This window comes from Triturus cristatus, chromosome 2_1 (assembly GCF_964204655.1).
Source record: "Triturus cristatus chromosome 2_1, aTriCri1.1, whole genome shotgun sequence".
Lineage (NCBI taxonomy): Eukaryota > Metazoa > Chordata > Amphibia > Caudata > Salamandridae > Triturus > Triturus cristatus.
In genome coordinates, this window is record NC_140581.1 from 929,614,146 (window position 1) to 929,637,702 (window position 23,557).

Sequence of the window (23,557 nt, forward strand, 5' to 3'; positions counted from 1 at the left end):
CCACAACTTTGGGAGACGGAGCATACAGCGTTTTTTGGCAGATGTCCCCTATCCACTCAACTCTAAATGAGGCCCTATATCTCTTACATTACCCAATCACATTTACTTGAAGAGTGTTTAGCTACCCATCTCTTCTATATGATATTGGAAAGTTACTCTCTTTCTGCAGAATGTAAACAAGTGCAAGGGCACAAACTGCCATTCAATTCCTTTCCTTTAGGACCTGACCTCAAAAATCCACATTTCCTTATACAATCTTCTCAATATCCAAAAGATCCATTAACACTTTGACGATCCACATGGAAAAAACTGTCAATGCCACCCTTGTACTTACAACAATTGTCTATTGCCAAAACATCCTTTGTGGAGCCCACCACTGCTCCTACCAACACCTCAACAAGGTCCTTAGATCTTCCACCAGCTTCCTAGTCAATCATTCAATCTTCGATAGTCACCTCCCGTACCAAGATAGGTGAATTTAGGTCTACTACCTGAACCGTTCCTGACATTGTGGTCTAATCCATCCACAGCAATGACCCTTCAATGACCAGTTCGGATTTTCTCCTATTTGCCCTGTAGGTGCCAAACACTTCAATGCACCATAAGTGTGCAGTCTCAACTCAGATTATTAATCCTCCAAGCACAAACTTTACTGTGAAGCCCTCTCCTTGAAGACCAAAATTTCATTCACCTTCTACGGCGTCATTAAGTTCCAAAAAAAACTATATCTGACTTAAAAGAAAGTCACAGCAGCTGAACCTGCTTCCAGTGCTTTCATGTCAAAAGCTACTGATATGTACTCAAATAAACGAAATACAATTAGAAGCAATATTCCATGAAATATTTTTCAACTTTTGGGATCCTCAAATAATCACAATTATAAATACTGTTCAGTGTGAATCAGAAGTTTAGAAACAATTAATACTACCTATGAGATGTCAGTGAGACTTAATAACTTTCAGACCAACTTCACCCGATGGAGATGCCCTGTCCATTTGGAAGCACTCTTGCCTGTGGCTCTTAAATTACTGAATTGACCTCAAATAGGAAAAAAAACTTTTCTAAGGTTCGGAATTGAAAATCTGAGGGAAATAGAGATTTTGGGAAGTACAATTACTTCTCAATTGATGCATGTATTTTAGCGCTTTGCAGCACTGGGTTACTTCAAAGTAGCACGTTTACAACAAAAAGGCCACTGGAACAATGACAGTCAAGGATTCTACATATTCAGGCTCACTGATGTTGTAATCATAAATCCAGAAACAGCAGCTCCCAAGTCTTAATTTTTAAGGGCTTCTAGAATCAGACGGAGTCAGCAGCACCTGATCAGATTTTTATTGATGGACATCTCCAACAAACCGTCTCACTCATTCCTATTGCTCTTCAATTCAGATAAAAAGTTGTTTTTAACACCCCTACACACAGACACCCAAAACCTTTTCCTCCTTGTGGAAGTTGCCAGATCAGGGTTGTGTTTTGTCACTTTCTCAGATCAAGATTTAACGACTTCAGATAGTGATTCATGTAAGCATTTGGCCCTTTGACCTTTCAGATTTGTAATTTGAAATATTTAAGGTCCAACAAACCCGGCCTTAAATATTTTTTTTTTTAAAACCTACATGACTGGAATAGAGAGATCTTACACCAGTTGAGTGAGGCTCATTTGCCTAGTGGTTCCTTTTCTTAGTTTTTAATTATTATTTGGAGATATCAGAAACACAAACTTGATAGCTGTAATAATAATTAGGTGTGTACACACAATAAATGTCTGAGTTAACTTCGTGTAAATTTGAGAGCAGATATTTTACACACTCTCTGAAAACAAAATGATGAAATATTACACTAACTTGGCTTAACATTGCCTTAAACCATACCTTTATTCCCAGAGTCCAAGGCCTGAAATCATCGCTCTTTTCAACTTCTAGTGGTTCCAGTAGTGGCTCCCACACCCCAAACATCTCATTGTAGTAGTGCACCTATCAGACGAAAGGGTTAAGCAAAATAATGTTTAATCAGTATTCACTGTAAGTCTGGACATTATGGGAACATCAAGAAACAGTGGACATTTTTAAGAGCTGACTGTCTGGGCATGTTGCTAACTGAATATGGGCTAAGTCATTTTGGGGATGAAAGGAATGAGTCATGAAGAAAGTAAATAGTCCCAGTGCAACCTGTTTTGGATCAGTCCTGCACTTAAACTGAGGTGACCACCTTGTGAACAGTCTCTTGGGACCCAGGTAGAAGAAACACAGCTCTAAAGTTGGTTGTTACGGTCTTGGCATCACTACTGCCATAAAGGTATCTGGCACAGCGACCCTTTTCTGAGAATTTACACAGTGGCACCTTTCAATTAAACACTACTTTCACATTACACGTATGTGAGACGGATCAGGGCTGTGTCAATGACATAATACAACGTCACTGACCCCATTTCAACATAGCATAGAATGGCTGAACAGTGTCTCGTTGTTCTCTTGCAGCTCATGTTACAAAGGGTAATACAGAAGAACAGTATGTTGGAGATCTGAAGAAAATCACAACCACATTTAAAAGGCCATTAACACAAAAGGAAGTTCTGTGATCAAAGTTTTCATATAGATACTGCGGAGGAAGGGACTGGCACAAACAAACTTTACCCAAGGAGTGTCTCTGAGGCTAGACAAACTCAGTAACTGCTCGCATATTTGAATGCCGTAGCATCACAGTAATCACTACTACTGTGACAGTTTCCTGTGATGTTATTAAACAGCATTTGTTTTATGTTATGTATGATGATTCATTCAGGGTCTCTCCTATGCAACTTAATTTCCTATAGTATGTCTTAAGTCCGAGGTCACTCTATAATTTCCATTTTAATCACTGTGTATTTTGATTAGAAATGCCAAAAGATTAACACTTTTTTCCATCAGAGAATGGTGGCTTTTCGGGGATACATTATTTTAGCACAAGGGTGGGGAGAAAGGGAACAAGTTTTGAATATCATCTCTGGGTAGCAGATGGTAAAAGATCTATAAAAACTGAATTCTTAGATTCTGGCAAGGCGGTGTGTTGGCTGGAACTCTGTGATACTTAATTCATCCCAGAACAGCAGGTAACCTTTTTCTGACAAATGGACATTTGGTCAGACAAAGGGTGGGGATGATGGGAGTAATACCTCAAGCACAATAATTCAAATGGAGATCTATCATCGGGCTTAAATTCCCAGAACCAACATTGGACAAACCCAAGACCATTTACTACAATATAACAAAATGTGTATTTCTTCTTTAACTTTATTCAGGATGTGCTTCCGCTTTATTAAAAAGCCTCACCTCTAGGTCCAACTGGCAGTACAGATTGATGAGTGAACTCCAGTTTTTCACATTTCCCGTAAAAGACGATTTAGCTAATAGCATAGGCACTGTCCGATGACCAATACCAGCTTCAAGTGTCACAACAATTGAGTCGATTGACATTTTAAGTGTCTCTCCAGTAGGAACCTGCCTATTAGCAGCCTCGGTCTTGTTTTCAGATTCACTTTCATGCGATTCTTCAAGAAACCATAGCTTTAAATCTTTTGTGTCCTTGATATCCCACAGATCTGGTGGCACTGGACTAGTAAGTTCTTGAACTGCCTCAGGTGCTGGAGACAATGCAGAAGTGATGGTGATCACAGTATTAATGATAATTGGTGAAACCTGGAAAAAGAGGACATGATGTTCATTAGACCACCAGCTAATTTGGATTATTTTGCAGTTCAACAAACCAACAAGTCGCTTAAAATTTCCAGCCAGTTTAGAATTACAAATAGAATGCATTAGTTGAACAGGTAGAACTAAAGGAAGAGATAAATATATCAAAAGAAGAAGTTGTGTTTAGCAATATGCAAGGTCCCAGTCTTCTGAGAGAATTTCATTAACAACCCCGGCACAAACTGTGCTATAGCTAATGTGATATAAAAGCCTCTCTAAAATGCATGAAACATCTTATTGGTGTCCATTTTAGATTAATAAGAAGTGCATTTATTTAAAAATGGAAAGGGAAACTTTAACAAGCCAACAAGAACTAAACAAATTATTAAAATCTTGTGGCACAAAGATAGGAAATCGCCTGAAAAATCTCATGTTATTCAAGACACTGGTATGTGCAAGGTGACTTTCGGGTTATTTTAACACAGCCATGCCAAGTAAACTTGCACAGCTATTCCTGACTGCAAAACAGAGATCTCGATTTCATCATTAATCCTTCTTGAAATGGATACCAAGGCATACAAAGTAGTAGCAGACCAGGGTCATCAGGCGCTGTCAATATTTCACCTCATATTTTAGTACCTGGAAACTAGTTTCTAGTTCTACCTGTATTTTATGTAAGGATGGAAGTTTATGTGTGCAAGTTTAAAGCTCCCAAACAATCTGAGCTGAAACATGCAATAGGCTGAAACAGAAACATGTGGGGTTGGATGAATTGGACCAGTCAGTAGACTTGGAAATGTGTTGCAACCTTCCTCTTGGCATGAATGCCTCGGGTGCCATGGTCCAGTTGATGGGCTCTGAGCATACTCCGATAACATGAAGTATGCGTGATTCTCCTGCAACCTGCATTATCTGATCAAACTAAGCATTTTAGGAGTAGACACAGCTTTAGAAGTCTTAACAAATGTAATTAAGAGTTTGTCATTCAAACATCCCTCGTTGTGATCTCATACTTGCTTACATAACACACAACTTTGATTGTTCCAAAACATTGGGTAAAAAAAAAACACAGGCATAAGCCTTAGTTCAAACACCAAACCATTAGGAGTAAACATTTTACTGCTAATATCTAAAGAACTCACATAAGAACAAATCACTTAAAAGACACAGAATATAACCACATAGTTAACTTCAAAATTATTTTGTTTTGATGTTATTATCCCTTCTGTTTGCCGAAAGCAATAATAATCACAAAAATATAACTATGTCCCAAAACACAAATTATATATAAGCTTTTGCTTGATCATGGCACAATTAAAAATCATACAAATTAAAGCATCCTTACCAGGTAGTTGTGGCACTGAGCTGAAAAGCTTACAAAAAGGAACAAGTGTTAAGCATTTAAACAGCACCAAAACTATTGAAGGAGAAATCGACAAGATACTCAAGCAATCCGATATCAATTTATAAAAATAGGTTGTATTTTTTAATAAGAATTTAGAGACTACAACGAAAAAGATCCACCAGAGTGTTCCGAAGACATAGATTTTAGAAGCATTAATAAACCAGTGCAATTTCACTCAACTGCGTATAATCCTTGGCACAGGAAATTAATTGGAAACTTTTTCAAGGAAAACGTAGGTAAGTGTCAGTGCGGTCATTTAAAAATACTTGGGGCAAACAACTCCAGCAGGAAGTAGTCAGGGAAAACCAGCAAGGCCCTCAAGAACAGTTACCTTCAATAGGGAATCAGTCCTTCAGCAGTTCCAGACACTTTATCTGCATTGCAATTGATTCCTATGGAGTTACCCTGATGCAAGGGATGAAGGACGATGAGGATTCTCCAAGGATGCTGTGGATGCGATGTGGTAGATGGGGGTCTTCCTGCAAGGATTCCTCAGTTCACGAAGTTGGTGAGGGGGTCCTGGCTGCAAGGTCCTCTTCGGTCTGGCAGAAATCCTGTCGTCATTGGACTACCAGTCTCCTGCTGTCATAGGCCAATCCTTCTTGAGTCACCTAGTGAGGATCCCAGCAACTTTCTAACAGCACTCCAGAATTCATCTAACTCAGGTACTACTCTGTACATCGGGTCTTGGTCCTCGGTGCTGCACGGCGGCAGTGGCTTGAAGACTTTGGGCTAACAACTTGCCCCAGCAGGTTTCTTCAGCCGCTGTGTACCTGCGGTGAGAACAGGAGGCCAGTCAGCTGGCCCTTGGAGTTATCTTGGCTTGACTGGACTCTGGAAACGACTATTTGAGCAGAACACAGCAGGCACATGCACAGTCCCACTTTTCGCTCTCCACCAGGTGCAGTCCTCGCTGGTGCAGCCTCTCTTTGCTGGTCCCTTGGTGAAGCAAGGCTGTCCTTCTTCCGAGTTGATCGAGATCAGAGGCCTGGGTGCCAGAGGTGCCCTTCTTATGCTCAGAAAATGCCCTCAGGGCAGGATGGGGTTGGTAGCCAATGGGCTACCAGGTTCCCTCGCACCTGGTGAACACTTTTTGTGAAGTGCGGCATCTGGCTATCCCAGGATGCACCATTTTCGCACTACCAAGATGGTGAGACCCCTCTCTTATTGTACAGACCCCGGCGTGAGGCTACTTCAGGCCTACACACTCCTGGGGAAAGCGGTTTGGCAACTGGTTTCTCCTCTCTGCTCCTTGTGCCAGTCTGTCTACCTCAACAATAGGGCAGTCCTCCCTCCTGGTCTCTCACATTTGCTCTTCAAAAGTGGGTTCACCTTTGAAGCCTGCCTTTTGGGTTTAACATCTAAGTGGCTTGCTGCAGGAGCAGGGTGACATCTCCCTGGCATGCAATCCCTCATTGTTCTCCTTCCTGAGAGCTGTTAGCATGTCTCTCCAGGCGTGCAGAAAGCAGGCTTCATGTGTGCCCAGGTAGGCACAGGAGTTTTAAAAGCAACAAACTGGCAGCTTTGTAAAAGCTGCACATTGCAACAAGTTCATTAATTTCGACTTAGGATACAGGTTAGGCTTAATGTAATGAGTTGTTTGATATCTTGGAGTGCCCACTTTGGTTGCATCATTCAGGAGTTAGCACAGCTAAGGGGTCAGCATGTAAACCTGTACTCGCCAATTGGGTGACCAAGTCCTTCCACAGTAAAAACAGTTGTTTTGCGTGTTTTACTGCCAGGACATGTAAAATACATGTCCTACCTGTGTCATATGTTGCAGCCTGCCTTTAGGGCTCTTTATGCCTGCCAGAGGGGTGACGTACGAGTTACTTACCTTCGGTAACGATGTATCTGGTAGAGACACAGTCTAGCCGCAGATTCCTTAACTTAGAATATCCCCGTGGATCCGGAAATGTTTTGCAGCAGCACCTCTGCGCGCCGGGGGACAGCGCCGCATAGCTCCACCCTGACGTTGTCCGTGGACATGATGTCAGCAAAGCCATATAAGTCCCTCACGGCGCGCTGATGTCAGTTTGCTTTGGAGAAACTTTTCTGCGCCACAACGCGGAGCTACCACCAAAAACTGTGAGAGTATAGGAACAGTGTGAAAAAACGATGAAAATCAGTGAAACAAAAAGAATGGGATGGTGAGAAACACCACCACAAGGGACAGTAACAAGCACTGTACACTGAAAGCAATTGAAGAGAAAAAAACAAGTAGTGCCCTGAAAAGCAGGCCTGCAAAAGCGAAGGCAACGCCATCACCCGAGGCGAACAAAATATACCAAGGCAGAAGCAGACAACAGAAAGCCTGCAATCACAAGATTCGACGGTGACAGGCAACCAGACCTGAACCATAGAATTAAAAATGATCCACTAAAGGCCGGCAACACTAGACATGCCTTAACCTGTGTAAGAGAACAATTGGTGAGAGGCCCTGTGAGGGAGACCTCAAGCCAATTGACCGTAGCAGAATCAAAGACAAGAGACCCTAAAATAACGTAAAAGGGTGGAAGCGAGGGAAGAAGAATGCTAGAAGACCCCACAGTGGAAGAACCACAGTCAGGGTGTAGGAATGTAGAAGGAGACATGAACACTGTGCCCCAATCAGGGTCAGGGTGTAGGAATGTAGGATGAGATATGAACCCTCTGCCCCATCACAATATGGAAACCAGAAAGAACCATCCTCCCGAAGAGGTAAGATGAAAGATGTCACCCCGCAGGAAGACAAAGTCACCCAAAGGGAGGCGTGAGCATAAATGTCAACCTGAAAAGGTCCTCGCAGAACGGGGAGGATGGGCGGGCATTAAGGAATCTGCAGCTAGACTGTGTCTCTACCAGATACATCGTTACCAAAGGTAAGTAACTCGTACATATGATAGAGACATCTAGCCGCAGATTCCTTAACTTAGAATAGATACCAAAGCCATACCCCACAGGAGGTGAGTCTGCAACTGAACCCCACCAAGTCCCAAAGGAACCCAGCCGTCAACAAGGTGTAGAAACACAGTGGGGACAGCAATGCCACAGTGGCCAATCCCAGACCAGAAGCTCTGCAAAGAGCGACAAACAGTGGGAGGCAAAGGATCACAAGCCGCTGAGGGACGGCATGAAAGCCCTCAGAGTACACAGTGGAGAAAGGGAGCACAGAACCAGAAGGGCAGTGCGGAACGAGAGAGCCCAAAACTTCTGTAAAAAGGCCCAGAGAGAGGACAAGACGATATGACCAAGTCCAAGCATACAGATTGAATATGGCTAACAGTGGAAGAAGCACTGTGGAAGCACACCAACGAGGACACTGGGGACAGCAGCGGGAGGGTGCTGACCATGCCCAGAAAGATCCAAGCTCACTAGAGACACCACACTTGCACAATTTCCCTTTCCCAAAGAGACATTGGGAAGGACGGACATGAAAAACATAAAATCAGGACTACAAAAAGCACATGTGGGCGGCAGAAGGACACAGGGCAGACTGTGTGTACAGCCATAACCGCACCACATAAAAGGAAAGGCACAAGGAAGTTCCGTGAAATTAGTCCAGATGTGAGAGATGCCGCATCAGGTACTTAACCGGTAGAAGGGATCCGTGAAGCGAACACACACAGAAGGAAGGACTGCACCTACGAGAAGTCCGTGGCAAGCCCACGGACACTGCAGCAAGAACCTAGTGTGCGTGACCTTTGGGTGTGTGAATACGACAGACAAATCAAACATCAGGAGAAGACTTAGCCTTAAGGCTGAGCGACATACGAGAAGCACAAGTTACTACTTGTGTAATGATATATCTGTAAGAGACATTAGTTAGTGACCCCCACGCTGATTCCCAGACCCACCCCTGCGGAAGCCGCGTCGGTGGCTGCGCTGAGGCTGGTTCTGCACAGGCTTGCTGAAGGAACGGCCCTGGGCACCTCTGCTGTGGCCACGAAAGGAACGAAACCCAGGAGTGGCCGGGCTTTTTGTGGAAAGACCCAAGGACTTGGCCGTGGCCTGCGAGTCCTTAAAACGCTCCAGTGCACTGCCTTATCGCCAAACAGGCGAGTGCCATCAAACGGCATGTCCATGAGCGAGCACTGCACATCGGGCTAGAACCCGGTAGATCGCAACCAGGCGTGTCGACGCAGTGCCACAATCGTAAAAACCGCCCTGCCCAGGGAGTCGGCGGTGTCCAAACCACACCGAATGGCGAACTTAGCCGCATCCTTACCCTCAGCAATTGCCTGGGAAAGCACAGCATGGACCTCCTCAGGACACTGAGGCAACACCTGAGCAACCGTATCCCACACAGTGTGGGAATAGCGGGCTAATAAGCAGGCGGTGTTCACCGACCGCAGCCCTAAGTTGGCCGAAGAGAACAACCGCTTTCCGAACTGTTCCAGCTTCTTAGAGTCCTTATCCGGTGGAGCCGTGGGAAAGGCACTCAGCAATGTCGAGGCCTGGATGACCAGGCTCTCAGGCGTAGGATGAGTGGTCAGAAACGCGGGGTCACCAGGTGCCGGGCGGTGAGGCCTGGCGACAATCTTATCCACAGGGGCCCCTGTGGCCGGTCTCTACCAAGTACCCAACAAGACGTCATTGAGGGCATCATTAAAGGGAAGCAGGAGCTCTGACGAATTGGATGCAGTCTGGAGCACCTCAGTGAGGAGATTAATCTTGAGGGCCACCGTAGGAAGATCGAGGTTGAGGACCTCAGCGGCCCGACTGATCACCATCGTGTAGGAGGCGCCCTCCTCCATAGTAGGCAGGGGAGAGGCAAACCCCGGGTCAGAAGAGACATCGAGGTCGCTGGCGTCCTCCAAGTCGTCCACCCAGTCCTGCTCGGAGTCACACTGATGGGCAAGAGGGTCCTCGGTCCCCTCCCAATCATCCTCCACCTCTGTTGCAAGGGGAACAGCCTGCGGCCGCAGAGCCGGAGCCGGAACAAACGGCGTCGGAAACGGCACCGTGTCCCAATGCGGACCCCAGGCAGGAACAAAATGGTCCTGGAACAGGGCAAGGGCAGGACAAACAGCACCCACTGTGGCGCCGGAGGCGGAGCCGAGGGTGGCAACGGGGCCGGAGCCGGCAGCGCTGGACCTTGTGGTGCCGGGGCCGGAGCCAACGGCGCCGAAGCTGGATCCGCCGGCGGCCACACAGGATCCGGACACGGGACCGCGGGGCCTGAAGGCACACCGGCGGGAGCCTGAGGACTAAAAAGGCGGTCCAAGGTGGCAAGAAATTCTTGCACCTGTTCGGGAGTCGCCGACACACCCAGGTAAGGCGGGTAGGCCGCGGGAGTCCCTGGCTCCAAAGGAGCCAGAGGGGCAGAACCCCTGTCCCCCTCGTCCGCATCCGAGGACCAACGGGGGGACGTCGGAGAGCGAACTCGCTTGTTCGACTTCCTTTTATGTCGTCGCTTACCCAAATCCGAGAGCGAAGACTTGCAGCCCGAGGAGCGACGACTGCGGCCCCGCGAGCGTTCCTGGGAACGGTCCCTGGACCTGGAACGGCGCTGGGACAAGTGCCGGACCTCCAGCAGCTTGTGGTGCCGCTCCCTCAAGGCCTTCGGGCCATGGCCCGACAGTCGTGGTCAGTCACCAGGCAGTAGAGGCAAACATCGTGGGGGTCCGCCACCGACATATTGCGACGGCAGGCCCCACAAGACGTAAATCCAGGCATCCCTACGTGCACCAGGAGAAAAAAGGGGAAACAAAAGTCTCAAAAGTGTAGTCAAAAAGTGACTAAGGTACGTGCTCTAAATGGATCTGGGATGGCTGGCGCGGAAAAAGAAAGAACTGACGTCAGCGTGCATGGGTGGCGCCTAAGTAGTCTCCGTGACATCATCTCGGCGCTTACGACGCCAGCGGCGGACGCGGAGCCGCACAACGCCACCTGACGCGCAGGGGTACTGCTAGCAAAACTTTCCGTATCCAGTTTGACGCCTGGGGATATTCTAAGGTAAGGAATCCATCACTAACGTGTCTCTTTCAGATACAAGAGTGCACCATAGGTAGCAACAGCCATTTCACAACCGAACCGGACAGATAAAGTCCAGATCTATAAGCTATACCAGCCACCCGGCAGGGAGGAGCCACAGTCGCACGCGAGGCAGACTGGAAGAGTGACCAGTACAGGAATAACCTGTACAAAGCGTACATAGCGTAACAGTATAGAGATGTGCACACAAGCACAAGAAGACATTGAACGCCCTGAGGAGAGCACCACTACAGAGAGCAGTTGCAGCAGCATCCCGAACAGAAGTACGCCAAAACTCCTGCTCGAAAGGCAGCAGGGGAAGAGGAAAACCCGTGCCGGGGAAGTACCCGGGAAAACAAGGCACAAGGCAATGTACATGAGCAGCGCAAGTGATTAAGATGCCACCATGCAAGAACACAGTACGAAAAGCACTACCCGCCACAGAAGAGGAGGGGAGAACCAGGCATCGGAAAGCGTCAGCCCTCCGTAACAGCGAATACAGTGGGGAGCAACCACCGGACGCGCATATAACATAGGAGAATTACGCTTTAGCAACCCCGTGCGCCTTAGTACAGCAACAGGGCACCGACCCATGCCGTCCACTGGCAGTACATCTGCAGCAGCCGAACTATGCAGAACTGAAACAGACAAGGAAGGGAGACTGAAAGGACTCTCCTGGAAGAAACAAACGAGGCAGATACCCAGAGAAAGTGAGCATCCACACTTGTAAAGGAGTGCCACGGATGAACCGCAGACTCCAACGGATAGCCCATAGAGCGATGCCAACCGGTGGACCTCATGAATGTGAAAAAGACCACAGTCAGATCCACAGGGCAACGCCCTTAGAAAAAGACTCCACAGGAGCCTGCCACGCCGTATGCGTAAGGGAGGCAGCTACACAGTTGCTAACAAATACCCGACATAGGGTAAGCCTCAACCCCAGCCAGGGTCACCTCTTGAGCCGGGGCTCATAGACAAGAGGATCAACAGAACAGAAGCAGCAGATCAGCTGCAATAAAGAGAAGCAAAAAACTGCGACAAGCCATCCAGACCACCTGGGTATTACAGAATGAACCCAGGGTTCAGAACAACACTGCACATGACATTAACAGACTGTAAAATGATGTGAAAAACATGAAATTATGGCAGGCCAGACAAGAGGCGGTTGACTGCCGAGTCCTCGTGACTGTCAAAAAGGGATAAGCCATCAAACGGCAAATACCGTAAACTCTCCCGGATATTTTCAGGGAAACCACCATCGCGTAGCCAAGCTTGGCGACCCAGAGCGACAGACCTGGCCACTGCCCGACCCACAGAGTCAGTAAGAGGACCCTCTGGAAGAGAGGGAAGAAGACCTTCTACCGATTCCCAAAGGGCAAAAGTAGCCCGTGCAAACACGCAAGTGGTGTTAAAAGCACGGATGCCTGAACTAGTGGACGCAAAAATAGGACGACCACAGGTCTCCAACCAACGAGACTCCCTGGTGGGAGGCAGTAACGGGAGAGGAGAGGAAGGCTGCGTGGCGGAAGCCACCTGGACGACCCGACCCTGTGCTTTAGGATGAAGGGACAAGCAGACAGGGTCATCCGGATTTGGACGATACTGATGTGCCATGGTCCGATCCACAGGGTCACCGGAGGAGGGCCGTGCCCATGTGCCAGGAAGGGTGTCAAATAATGACCCACTAAAAGGCAGCAAGGGCTCCCCCCCACCACCTCACCCTGGTGGAGAATATGCAATAATGGATCGGAAGACAAAGAGACCGAGGGGGGCTGCAAGTGTAAAAGAGTGGCAGCCACTCAAACAGCCATTGCAAATGCAGCACTAGCCTCTGTAGCCATTCTCTGGGGCAATAACAGATCATCTGTAGGGGATGGTTGAAGGCTAACTCGTCCGATGGAAAAGAGAGATGCTGCAGGGGGATGAACAGGAGGCCACTGGCCAGGAGGCAGCGGAGCCAAAAGGCAAGGAGACACCCCTGGGTGTTCTGGGTCCTCCTCTAACAGAGGAACAATTCGGACCAGCGCCAGCTCCGGCGTCGACCGGCGTCGAGACGGCATCGTATCGACGTCGACAATAAGCAGAGGCAACTCGGCCATGCCTGGGACCGGCGTCGACTCACCCTCCACTAAGATATGTGGAGAGGAAGGATGTCGACAAGCCCTGTCTGGGACCGGCGTCGACTCACCCTCCACTGAGATATGTGGAGAGGAAGGATGTTGACAAGAAGTCGATACCCGCAGTGCGGCAATCGCCGACGTCGGCGCAGGAAGCCGCAAAGGGCAATGAGGAGACATGGCAGACTGGGATGCCCGTCCGGGCCGTGTCCCGACGTCGGACAGGTATAAGGCGGTCGACTCCTGAGGGTTGGCATCCGGCAAAGATCGGGAGCCGTGAGCCCCGCTGTCACGGTGAAGTGAGGCAGACGACCTCCGTGACTTGTGCTTCCGCTTAATTCCCAGATTACTGTTCTATCCCTCGCCTATTTTTATAGATCTCCGGGCACATTGGAAGTAGGGGGTAGAGTCCAACTGAGGGACCCTATGGACTGGATGAACACATGGGGCTCTCAGGGGGCACAGAGCTTAAGGCTGGAGAATAGATTTGCTGTTTTAACCGATCTTGAAGTATGTGACTGACTATATATATATCTGACCCAAAGAACCAAGTGGAGTGTGAGGTCCAAAAGTTGTTGTCCCCTGATAACAGAGCTAGACCTGCTCTAATGGAGTGTAATTCTTCTTGTAATATGGGTGTTTGTAGTAGTGAGGGGGCTGCGAATATACTTCTGGTACCTATGGAAGAAGGAGTTTTTTTTTTATGAACAGGGAGACTGACCATGGACTAACAAAGACCTGCGAAATAGGGCAAAAACTGTCACCGAGGCTAGAGATTAATACTATGTTAATTGATAGTAACCCAAGAATGGTAACCACTTCATGCGAGATAGAACTGGCCGAGGATACTGCGGTGAGATTATCTTCTTGGAATGTTGCAGGACTGACCAAACTTCTGCCTGATGTCCAATGGGGTGAATTTAAAGACACCTTTGATGTGTGCCTATTACAAGAGACCTGGTGTCTTGCACCGGCTCATAGAAATGGGTATACATCTTACTGTGTTTATGCAAGTAAGAGCACAAAAGGCAGACTCTCAGGAGGATTGGGAATATGGGATAAGACTTCATTGCGGTGTACCATTGGAACTCTGTCGTGTAGCTCTAAAGATATCCTTGCCCTTAGGCTCAGGTTTCCCTCAGGATTGTCTATAAAACTTACAAATATTTACAATACGGTAGAGGGTGGGAAGAGCGAGACAAAGGTGATTTATCAACTAGAGCACCAACTCTTCAACTCATGTTCACGAGATCTAATATTGATAGCAGGAGATTTTAATACAACGTTTCAGCCAATAGTGGCTGCTCCACACGATTTAACCATGGATTTGGATAACCAATGGGGTATTCCTATTCTGGATTTACCCAATGTAAAATGGACACCCAAAGCTGGCCAACTTTTGGCACTTACCCTTGAGCATGATCTGAGGGCCACTAACGGTAGGTGTACCTCAGACCGCCAGGGTAAATCTACCTTTAATTGATTGGGCCACTGTACTGTAGTAGAATTGATTATATTCTAGCCCAAGTTGACTTATGGCCTGTGGTCATGGATATGGAGGTGATTGATCGCTTTGATAGTGACCACAATGTACTTCGCCTATCGCTTAGGATCAAGGAAACACCCCGCCCCGAGAATATGGGGCATAGTGATATCGGTGAACTGTGTCCAGCAAATAATTTACGAACAATCAAATGGAACTGGGTAGTCAAAAATCCTGAGCTAGTAAAAGGATTTGTTAAGGGGGAACTCTACCTTTTATCCAAACTCCCCCCTTCACTAAGAAATTAAAAAATGCCCCATGCACATGTGAAGATAGGGGAGATAACTAGAGATATTTTAGGAAATAATAGACGGAAGAAGAATCCTAGTCCCAAATTTGAATCCTGGTACACCAAGGCATGTAGAGTGGTAAAGGGAGAGCTTCTGGAAGCAATTACATCTAAATCCCAGGCTCGGATTATGAAATCTAGGGCTTGTTATAAGGAGGTACTTAAAAATGCAAGAAAAGAGTAGGAATAATCACTGTGGATAAACTTGCATGATGTCCTGGTCAATAGGAACACCAGAGAGTTCTGGCGAAGTGCAGCTATTGTGTCCAGGGGCACGAAACCTATATTGCATTTTTGTATTCAGCCAGAAAAGTGAGTTGCACATTTTAGCAATTTATATACAGATAAAGGGGGATATCCCCTGTACCAGCAACATTCGGAAACTTTTGTAGCAGTCCACGCCGATGAGGTCGAAGACGACGTCACAGAGACACGGCTCCACTCGTGACTCCGCTGACGTCACCGGATCCATAAGAAGACCTCGTCGGCGTGATGACGTCAGTTCCGCCCTTTTTTCCGTGCCTTCGAGTCACACGGACGGACTGACAGCAATATATACACAGTATACACAGTGCATAATATACAAAGCAACACACACCGTGTGGAGAATAAATAGGAAGGCAAAAGAAATAACACACTGCCTTTAACAGTAACAAATACATTTTGAAACACCATCATTAGAATGGAAGGTATACAAGGGTGGACAACGGGGAGGTGGGTGGGTCAGTGAGGAATCCACAGGCAGATACTGTATCCACCAGAAAGAGCATTGCCGAAGGTAAGTAACTTGTTCTTCTGATGGATACATCTGCCAGTGGAATCCTCACCTTGTGAAAAGATTCCCACAGCAGTCCCACTCCCGGAGGAGGGTGTCCACCATTCTATACCGGAAAGTCCTGAAGGACGAAACGAGAAAGTGTCCGTCCCTCCTCACTTCGGAATCCAAGCAGTAATGCTTTGCGAAAGTGTGGAGGGAGGCCCAAGTTGCCACTCTACAAATGTCCTCCACAGGAACACCTCTAGACAAGGCAGACGTAGAAGCCTTTGCCCTAGTAGAATGAGCCCTTAAATCCTCTGGAGGTTCCTTACCGGCCAAAGAGTAACATATCTTGATGCACAAGACAATCCATCTAGAAAGGGTGCACGTGTGCACCGCTCTGCCTTTCCTGCAGCCAACAAAGCCCACGAAGGGATGGGCGTCCACTCGAAAGTCTTTAGTCCTATCAAGGTAGAAGCTCACCGCCCTCCTACGGTCCAAGCGGTGAAGCCGCTCCTCCTCCTTGGAAGGGTGAGGGGGAGGATAGAAGGTAGGAAGGGTAATGGACTGCCCCAGATGGAAAGGAGTTACCACCTTAGGCAGGAAAGCAGCCCTGGTCCGGAGTACCATTCTTTCAGCATGAATGGTCAAGAACGGGGGTTTTGAACTCAGAGCTTGAAGCTGACTTACCCTCCTTGCCGAGGTGATCGCAATGAGAAAAACCATTTTGAAAGACAACAGTCTCAAGGGGCACACATGTAAGGGCTCGAAGGGAGAACCCATCAAGTAAGTTAAGACAAGATTTAAATCCCATTGAGGTACAATAAAAGGAGTAGGCGAAAACCTGTTTGTAAGGCCCTTCAGAAATCGTAAAACAATAGGTGATTTGAACAATGACGGCTGATCCGGCAAGCAAAGGAAAGCCGACAAGGCCGAAATATATCCCTTCACAGTGGCTACAGCAAAACCTTGCTGTGCAAGAGAAAGAGCAAACTGATAGATGTTGGATAAACGAGTCTTCAAAAGGGTCAATAGATTTCTCTCTGCACCAAATAACAAATTTAGACCACCTATAGGAATAGATAGATTTGGTGGAATGACGTCTGGCAGGCAAAATTACATCTCCCACATCAGGCGGGAGAGAAAAAGAATTCAGGTTGCCCCGTTCAATCTCCAGACATGAAGGTGTAAGCTCTGGAGGTGGGGGTGTAGAACCTGCCCCTCCAACTGAAGGAGGAGGTCTGACCTGAGAGGGAGACGGAGCGGAGGGCACGAGGAGAGGTGGAGAAGATCTGTATACCACACCCTTCTTGGCCAATCCGGAGCGATCAATATGACTTGGGCCCGGTCTTGGCGAATCTTCCTCAGAATCCAAGGAATCAAGGGTATGGGAGGAAACGCGTAGAGGAGATGTGAGTCCCATCTCAACTGAAACGCGTCCCCCAAAGCTCCCTGCAACGGATACTGGAGACTGCAGAATATCCGCTGTGCCAGCATTCCACGGAATTTCTTCCCCAGCTCTCCATGCCAACGTGGACGTCATAATACGTCGGCGCCGCTCGCGACTCCGTATGACGTCACCGGAGTCATAAGAGAGCCACGTCGGCGTGAGGACGTCAGTTCCACCCATTTTTTCCGTGCCTCAGAGGCGAACAGGTGGACCGACAACAGATTCAAAGTATACAACATTCGAACAAATATACATAGTACATATACAAAAAGGAAAGCTAAAGAACAAAAGCATTTCCTATAAGTGTACCAGATAGAAGAAGATACAATGTAAAACAACATGTCAAGCAACGCATCCTTTAAGGTATACAAAGGTGGACAACGGGGAGGCGGGTGGGCCAGTGAGGAATCCACAGGCAGATACTGTATCCACCAGAAAAAGCGTTACCGAAGGTAAGTAACTTGTTCTTCTGATGGATACATCTGCCAGTGGATTCCTCACCTTGTGAATAGATTCAAACAGCAGTCCCACTCCCGGAGGAGGGTGTCCACCTTCCTATACCAAAAAGTCCTGCAAGACAGAGAGCGCAAAGTGGCCCTCCCTCCTCATCTCAGAGTCTAAGCAATAATGCTTTGCGAAAGTATGGAGGGAGGCCCAAGTCGCGGCTTTACAAATGTCTGCAACAGGAACACCCCTGGCCAAACCAGAGGTAGAAGACTTAGCTCTAGTTGAATGAGCTCTAATACCCTCAGGAGGAACCTTACCAGCAAGGGCGTAGCAGATCTTGATGGCTAGGATGATCCACCTGGACAGAGTGCGCTTGTGCACAGCCTTGCCTTTAGAGTGTCCAATATAGCCCACGAAGAGCTGATCATCCAAACGAAAATCCTCTGTTCTGTCCAAATAAAAGCTTACAGCTATTTAAGGCTCCAATTGGTGAAGTCTTTCCTCCTCCTTGGAAGGGTTGGGGGGAGGATAAAACATAGGGAGAGTAATGGACTTCCCCAGATGAAAGGGAGTAACTACCATAGGTTGGAAAGCAGCCCTGGTCCTGAGGACCATCCTTTCAGCATGTAAGGATAAAAACGGTGGTTTTGAACCAAGAGCTTGAAGCTCACTCACCCTCCTTGCCGAGGTTATGGCTACAAGACAACAGCCTCAAAGGACAGCTATGAAGGGGCTCAAAAGGGGACCCCATCAAAAAAGTTAAGACAAGATTAAGGTCCCACTGTGGCATTACAAAGGGAGTAGGTGGAAACCTGTTAGTAAGACCTTTGATAAATCTTAAAACAATAGGAGACTTAAATAACGACGGCTGATCTGGAAGACACGGAAAAGCCGATAAGGCTGATAAATAGCCCTTACCCGTGGCCACAGTACAACTTTGCTGAGCCAAGGAAAGCGCAAACTGAAGAACATTGGAAATATGGGCTTTTAAAGGGTCAATGGATCTCTCTCCACACCATTTTACAAACTTAGACCACCAGTAGGAGTAAATAGACTTGGTGGAGTGTCGCCTGGCCGATGAAATAACATCTACCACATCAGGCGGGAGAGAGAAAGAACTCAGGTTGCCCCGTTCAATCTCCAGGCATGAAGGTGCAGGCTCTGGAGGTGGGGGTGTAGAATCTGCCCCTCTGACTGCGAGAGGAGGTCTGCACTGAGAGAGAGACGGAGCGGAGGGTGCGATGAAAGGTGAAGCAGATCTGTGTACCACACCCTTCTTGGCCAATCCGGGGCGATCAATATAACTTGGGGCCGGTGAATCTTCCCCAGAACCCGAGGAATCAAGAGTATGGGAGGAAACACGTAAAGGAGTTGTGAGCCCCATCTCAACTGAAATGCGTCCCCCCAACGCCCCCTACATTGGAAACTGTAGACAACAGAAGGACGGGCAATGCGCATTCTCAAGAGTGGCAAAAAGGTGCAACCGAGGAGTCCCCCACGTCCGGAAGACGTGTTGAACTACCTCTGGATGAAGCCTCCACTCGTGGTCGGCGGAAAACTGTCGACTGAGACTGTCCGCATGTACGTTCAGCACCCCCGGCCAGATGATTCACCATCAAGCAAATCCAATGGTCCTGAGCCCAGGACCAGAGCCGCAACGCCTCTCTGCAGAGGCGGTACGACCCTACTCCTCCCTGCTTGTTGACATACCACATCGTGGTAGTGTTTTCCGTCAGGACTTGCACCGACTGACCGCGAAGGGAAGGGAGGAAGGCCTTGAGCACCAAACGTATCGCCCGCAATTCTAGAAGATAGATATGAGACAATCTTTCCTCTGGAGACCAAAGACCCTTGATCTCCAGATCCCCAGATGAGCACCCCACCCTAGGGTGGAGGAATCCGATATTACTGTGGCCACCGTTGGAGGAAGATGAAAGGGCTTTCCTTGAGACAGGTTGCCCTCCACGTTCCACCAAGACAGATCCGCTGCAGCTTCCCTGGAGATCCTGATCGACTCCCTTAGATCTCCGTTGTGCTGATACCACTGCCTGCGGAGACACCACTAGAGTGCCCTCATGTGCCAGCGTGCATGGTTAACCAACAGAATGCAGGAGGCGAACAGACCGAGCAGGCGAAGGACCTTCAGAACTGGAACAACCGCTCCATTGTGGAATGAAGGGATCATCTCCTGAATGTCGAGAATTCTTTGTGGAGGAGGAAATGCTTGACACACAGTAGTGTCCAGTACCGCCCCTATGAACAGGTTGCGTTGAGGGGGCACCAGGTGAGATTTGGGCACATTGATCGAAAAACCCAAGTCGAATAACAGTTGAGATGTTACCTGCAGATGACGTTGCACCATCTCTGGGGACTCTGCTTTCAGAAGCCAGTCGTCCAGGTAGGGGAAGACCGGAATCCCCGACCTCCTGAGATGAGCAGCCACCACTGCCATCACCTTGGTGAAGACTCGAGGTGCAGTAGTAAGACCAAACGCGAGAACCGCAAACTGGTAGTGTTGCGACCCAACCGTAAAACGGAGATACTTCCTGTGCGACTTCAGGATTGGAACGTGGAAATACGCATCCTGCAAGTCGATCGACACCATCCAGTCTTCTTGCTGCAACGCTTGAAGAACCTGTGCAAGGGTTAGCATCTTGAATTTCTCTTGTTTCAGGTAAAAATTCTAAACTCTGAGGTCCAGGATTGGACGCAATCTAACCTCCTTTTTGGGAATCAGGAAATACCGGGAGTAGCATCCCTGACCCCTTTCCTGCTCCGGAACCACCTCTATCGCACCTTTTTGTAGCAATGCAAGAATCTCCTTCTGCAGAAGAAGTAGATGGTCCTCTGAGCAAAAACCTTGGCAAGGAGGGTAAGGGGGAGGAAACTCCAGAAAGGGAAGGGTGTACCCATTCTCCACAAGGTTTAAAACCCAAAGGTCCGTCGTGACGGATTTCCAACCTCGCAGAAAGTGGGACACCCGACCCCCAACAGGCCTCACATGATCTTGGATGAGGGATCTAGAGCTGCTCCCCTGAAGCTTCATTGGGAGCAGAGGAGGCTGAAGAGGAGGAGGGATTGCGACCAGAACCTCGCCGACCCCTTTGTCTTCCTATATATGATCTATAGAGATTTGCTGCTGTTGTTGCGCTGCTGCTGCTGAGGTTGACGGAAGGAACGAAAGGATGACCTCCCAAATCCTCTATACTTTCTGTAGCCAAACCCTTTTGCTTGCATCTGCAAACCTAAAGATTTCGCAGTAGCCCTGCTATCATTAAATATTTGCAGGGCGGAATCAGCTTTTTCCCCAAAAAGCTTTTCCCCATTAAAGGGTAAGTCGACTAGGGTGGCCTGAACATCAGCAGAGAAGCCGGAAGAACAAAGCCAAGCCTGCCTTCTAGTGGCTATAGAAGATCCAATAATCCTAGCCACGAAATCAGTCGTATCTAGGCCCGACTGAATAACTTGCCTAGCGGCAGCTTGAGTGTCTGCAACAACCTCCATAAAAGAGACCTTCTCCTCATTAGGCAGTTTAGGGGTTAACTGCTTCACCGAGTCCATTAAAGCATGAACGTAGCGCCCCAATAAGCAAGTGGCATTTGTTGACTTAAGCGCCATACTTCCAGATGAAAGAACAAGTTACTTACCTTCGGTAACGATGTATCTGTAAGAAACATTAGTTAGTTAGATTCCTCACCTTAGAATATCCCCAGGCGTCAGACTGGATCCGGAAGATTTTTGTAGCAATACCCCTTGCGCGTCGCTAGGCGTCGTCTGCGGCTCCGCGTCCGTCGTCGGCGTCGTGTGCCGGAATGACGTCGGAGTACTTAGACGCCGCCCTCGCGCGCTGACGTCAGTTCTTGTACATAGCTTTCCGCGCCAGGAACGCAGATCCATGCAAGAGACCGGACACTGGTGCCAAAAAATCTAGGGCCCTGCAAAGGATAGCCTTAACCCTAGATGTCGGTTTGCAGAACGGGGAGGATGGGTGGGTCGGTGAGGAATCTAACTAACTAATGTTTCTTACAGATACATCATTACCGAACGTAAGTAACTTGTTCATCTGAAAGAAACACGTTAGTTAGATTCCTCACCTTAGAATAGATACCCAAGCAATACCAACCCCGGTGGTGGGTCTGCGAACCAAGATCACACAAGAAAGTCCTGGAGGACAGAACGGCCAAAGAAGCCATCCCTCCGGACTTGGCTGTCTAGGCAATAGTGCCTGGCAAACGTGTGCAGCGAAGCCCACATCGCCGCCTGACAGATGTCCTGCAAAGGGACTCCTCGTCCCAAAGCAGTAGTAGCCGCTGTGGCTCGAGTAGAATGGGCTCGCAGCCCAACAGGAGGGACCTTTTTTGCCAAGGAATAACAGGTTTTTATACACAAAATGACCCACCGGGAGATGGTCCGTTTGTGCACAGCTTTCCCCTTCTTTGCACCCACGTAGCCAACGAAAAGCTGGTCGTCCACCCGGAACTGTTTTGTGCGGTCCAAAGAGAAGGAGAGCGCACGTTTTGGGTCCAGACGGTGGAGCCGCTCTTCCTCTTTGGAAGGATGCGGAGGCGGAAAGAAGGTGGGCAAGGTGACAGATTGCCCAAGATGAAAGGGGGTCACCACTTTCGGTAGAAAGGAAGGACGAGGCCGAAGGACAACCTTGTCCGAATGAACAGATAGAAAAGGAGGCTTGGACGATAGAGCCTGGAGCTCACTCACCCGTCTAGCCGAGGTGATGGCTACCAGGAAAGCAGTCTTAAGCGTCAGAAGACGAAGAGGACAATTGTGAAGAGGCTCAAAGGGAGCGCACATCAGAAATGTTAAACCAAGATTTAAGTCCCACTGAGGCATTACGAAAGGGACAGGAGGGAACGTGTGAGTAATGCCTTTAAGAAAGCTTGACACTACAGGGGAATTGAAAAGAGAGGGCTGATCAGGAAGTCGTAAGAAGGCAGAGATGGCAGCAAGATAACCTTTCAAGGTGCCCAGGGCAGAGCCCTGCTGGGCCAAAGAAAGAAGAAAGAGGAGAACCTCAGAAAGAGGGGCGGAAAGGAGATCCACAGCCTTTGCTGTGCACCATGCCACAAATTTGTTCCACCGGCAGGTATATACCGTCTTTGTGGAGGGACGCCTGGCTGCCAGAATTATATCTTAGACTTCAGGAGGCAAGTCAAATGGCATCAACTGCTGCCGCTCAATCTCCACGCATGGAGGTGGAGGCTGGACAGGTTCGGGTGGAGGACCGTCCCCTGCTGCTGTGACAGAAGATCCTCCCGAAGGGGCAGACGTATCGGAGGATCGGTCAACATACTGAGTAGCTCGGGATACCAGTACCTTCGTGCCCAATCCGGAGCCACCAAGATGACTTGGGCCCGGTCGCGCCTCATCTTCTTCAGCACTCTGGGCAGAAGTGGTATAGGCGGAAAGGCGTACAACAGACCGCAACTCCACTCGCGACGAAAAGCGTCGCCGAGCGAGTGCCGCCTTGGAAATTCCAACGCGCAGAACTGCTGACATTGCGTGTTCTCGTCGGAGGCGATTAGATCTAACCAAGGCTCTCCCCACTGCTGAAAGAGACCTTGCGCCACCTCGGAGTTCAGACGCCATTCGTAATCCATCATGCACCGGCGGCTGAGTTCGTCTGCTCTGGCGTTCAGAGAGCCCGCCAGATGTTGAACCACCAGGGTGATGCCCTGGTGTTCCAGCCATGTCCAGAGGCGCAGAGCCTCCTGACAAAGGGTCCACGACCCCACCCCGCCCTGTTTGTTACAATACCACATGGCGGTGGTGTTGTCCGTGAACACCTGCACGACACTTCCCCGGACAGAGGGAAGGAAGGCTTTCAGTGCAAGTCGGATCGCTCTCAGCTCCTACAAGTTGATGTGGAGGCGAGACTCCGCCGGAGACCAGAGGCCTCTGATCTCCG

General features: G+C 48.5%; 1 protein-coding gene across 3 annotated transcripts in view; it reads right to left on the bottom strand.

Annotated features, from left to right (window-relative positions):
• The window catches only part of VPS13A (vacuolar protein sorting 13 homolog A), a 2,314,464-nt gene that overhangs the window by 1,275,433 nt on the left and 1,015,474 nt on the right, over nucleotides 1-23,557 (bottom strand). For all 3 annotated transcript variants that reach the window (XM_085633365.1, XM_085633382.1, XM_085633374.1), the window contains 2 exons: nucleotides 3,312-3,677; nucleotides 1,875-1,976 (listed from right to left, as the gene is read on the bottom strand). In XM_085633365.1, the coding sequence (XP_085489491.1) occupies nucleotides 1,875-1,976; nucleotides 3,312-3,677 (468 nt within the window). The remainder of the gene's footprint in view (nucleotides 1-1,874; nucleotides 1,977-3,311; nucleotides 3,678-23,557) is intronic.